Below are 2,543 nucleotides of genomic sequence, written 5' to 3'. Positions count from 1 at the left end.
TTCCTGGTCAACAATGTGACCTACCAGAAACTCCCAGCTTAATGGAGCAATCTCTTGTTCATAGTTGATTCAGGAGTGCACCCTGGAGGCTTAGGTTACAGAATATGGTTTAGTGGGAGCAGTTGCTAAGATGAAATTATTCTACAATAAGCATTTATTTATATCTCACTTTTTAGCTATTTTGGTTTCACTAGACCAACTCACTCAACTCTTAGTTTAACCAAGTGCGGTTGCATCAATACACCTTCACCTGCTTTTAAGTGAGCAACAAGAAGCACACCAAATGATGTAATTAACTTATACTTTCCCTATTCCAGCTCCTTGTTGCTTCCTACATGCTCCATGCTCAATCAAACAAGGCAGTGTGCTACGTCGGAAGCGCATGTATATACATTCATGTTGCATCTAACTAAATTCCACTGTCTCTAATGTAACATGGTCCATAAATGAAATGAGAATCAGTATGGTGTCCATCGTAACTATGAAATACTTATTACTGATTTATTAATACAAGTAACACAAAGATGTAGACGTAACAATTACATCAGGTGACACATTAAAACAAACCAAAGCAAGCCACGACTAAACATGGAAACAAAAACAAACCTTGTAGAAGAAAACCATATAATATACAACCATTCTGCAGAGGGTCAGTTTGACACCCTCTTCAGATTGCATATGAAATTTATTACCTACTATAAATTCTGAGAATGCCAACATTACTACTCAACAGTAGAAATCACCTTGCTGAAGGATTTTTTAACATGAAGCAGGCAAAATCTTGCTATCAGAAGAGCATTGTGACACCTTGATCTTCTTGTATTTATATGCCAATGTAATATTAGTTGACATCCTACCATCATTAGAAGGATTTGCATGATCTGAAGACATCTTAGTTTCTGCAGAGCCAAAATTTGGATTCTAGTGAAAGATTGATGGTTTGCAGAGGGCGACAATTTTTTTTACCTCTGCTTGATCTCCGAGGCCATATTGACTCAAAGGCAACTTCTTTTGCTTAATTCTCACTTTCCTACCCTCGGTTATCACTCTAATCCTAGACCCACACTTTTGTTCCTCTGTGCAGTAATCGGATTCTTCTTGCTCCCCCTCAGCTTCGGAACAACCCTCGATCTTCTCTTTTGATTTATCTATAAAATACTTATTAGTCATCCTGACACTATCCTTGTGCAAAACAGGTGACTTTTCTTTGCAGACACCATTGCCATTACAATGAACTTCTCTCCCAAAGTTTTGAATGCACTTTCGGTTATTATTTGAAAGTCTAGGTGAACTATTCATTGCAAGATGCAATTTCCTGGCAAGTTCTTCATCTGCTTCTTGGCTCTCCGCAGGAAGGTGAGTCTTATACAAGAGCTCTATGGGAATCTGTTTCTTCCTCACTTTGTGTTTGCTCAAGCAACCCTTTCTCAGATTCCTGCTCCTCGAAATCAAATCCAGAAACAGCAGTGCACTCTTGGCAGCAGCTTTGGCCTTTGCAGCTGCGGCTGCTTTCTCGGTTGCAGCGTTTCTCGCTGCCGTTGCAACTTCGGCAGTGGCCAAAGCAACGGACTTCGCGACCTCAATGACCTCTTCCGGAGTTGAACTCGGAGAGCTAATAACATCGCGAAGCTGAGCACCAAAATCCCCAGAAACAGAAGGAATTGGTGGCAGGCAATCAAAATCAGAACTGTCCCTCTTCAGTTCAGCGAGCAGGCGCTTCCGAGGAGGCAAATGAGTGTTAGCATCGAAGAATTCCATCTAATTACCCCCTTTCCCACGACGATCGTGTATCCAATTAGGTTTCTTGGATCAAAAACTCAATCTTTGTCAATCCATATCGCGAATTGGTTCCAAGCATATCATTCTACAGCCAACTTAGGGCTCGGAAAACCACCCGTTAAATCGCATAGATCCACCGTATGAATTCATCTACCAACAGAAGAACAAAGAGAAACAACAGCAATGAGCCTCAACATCGAGGACACAAATTCACACTTCGACCGAAGCGAGCGCATCGTTTCAACTAAGGACGATAAAATCCAGCAAGAAAATTTCAACTACCATCGATCGAACGCCATCAAAAATCGTCCGAGATGCAAAGATGGCAATTTGAGGTGAGGGGTGTGCTCAATACGATAAAATTAGAGACTTGCCGCACCGCACAAAAGCTAACGAGATCGAGAAGGTAGAGATCGCTACCTCGTTTCTCCGATTAGGGCTTTCTCTCGACGAGAGAATTCGATGGAGGGCTTCAGCCAAAGATGGAATCTTTTCCCCCAAAACACGTCACACAACAGAGGAGAGTTGCAGGAATATATATATATATATATTATATATATATATATATATATATATATATATATATATATATATGTGTGTATATACATATATACATATGTGTGTGTATATACATATATATATATATATATATATATATATATATATATATATATGTATATGTATATATGTGTATATACATATATACATATGTATATGTATATATGTGTATATACATATATACATAATATATACATATATATGTA

At 39.0% G+C, this 2,543-nt stretch overlaps 1 protein-coding gene across 1 annotated transcript; it reads right to left on the bottom strand.

The window, feature by feature from the left end:
• Positions 1–467: 467 nt before the first annotated feature.
• LOC103974413 (uncharacterized) lies at positions 468–2,304 on the bottom strand. Its single transcript, XM_009389236.3, has 2 exons — positions 2,200–2,304; positions 468–1,929 (listed from the first exon to the last, which is right to left on the bottom strand). Exon 2 carries the CDS (start codon positions 1,756–1,758, stop codon positions 922–924), a length of 837 nt encoding a protein of 278 aa, XP_009387511.2. The 5' UTR covers positions 1,759–1,929; positions 2,200–2,304; the 3' UTR covers positions 468–921.
• Between the last annotated feature and the right edge of the window lie 239 nt (positions 2,305–2,543).

This window comes from Musa acuminata, chromosome BXJ1-4 (genome assembly GCF_036884655.1).
Source record: "Musa acuminata AAA Group cultivar baxijiao chromosome BXJ1-4, Cavendish_Baxijiao_AAA, whole genome shotgun sequence".
Lineage (NCBI taxonomy): Eukaryota > Viridiplantae > Streptophyta > Magnoliopsida > Zingiberales > Musaceae > Musa > Musa acuminata.
Note: the sequence above shows the minus strand (reverse complement) of the source record. Positions and strands in the feature narration are given on the sequence as shown.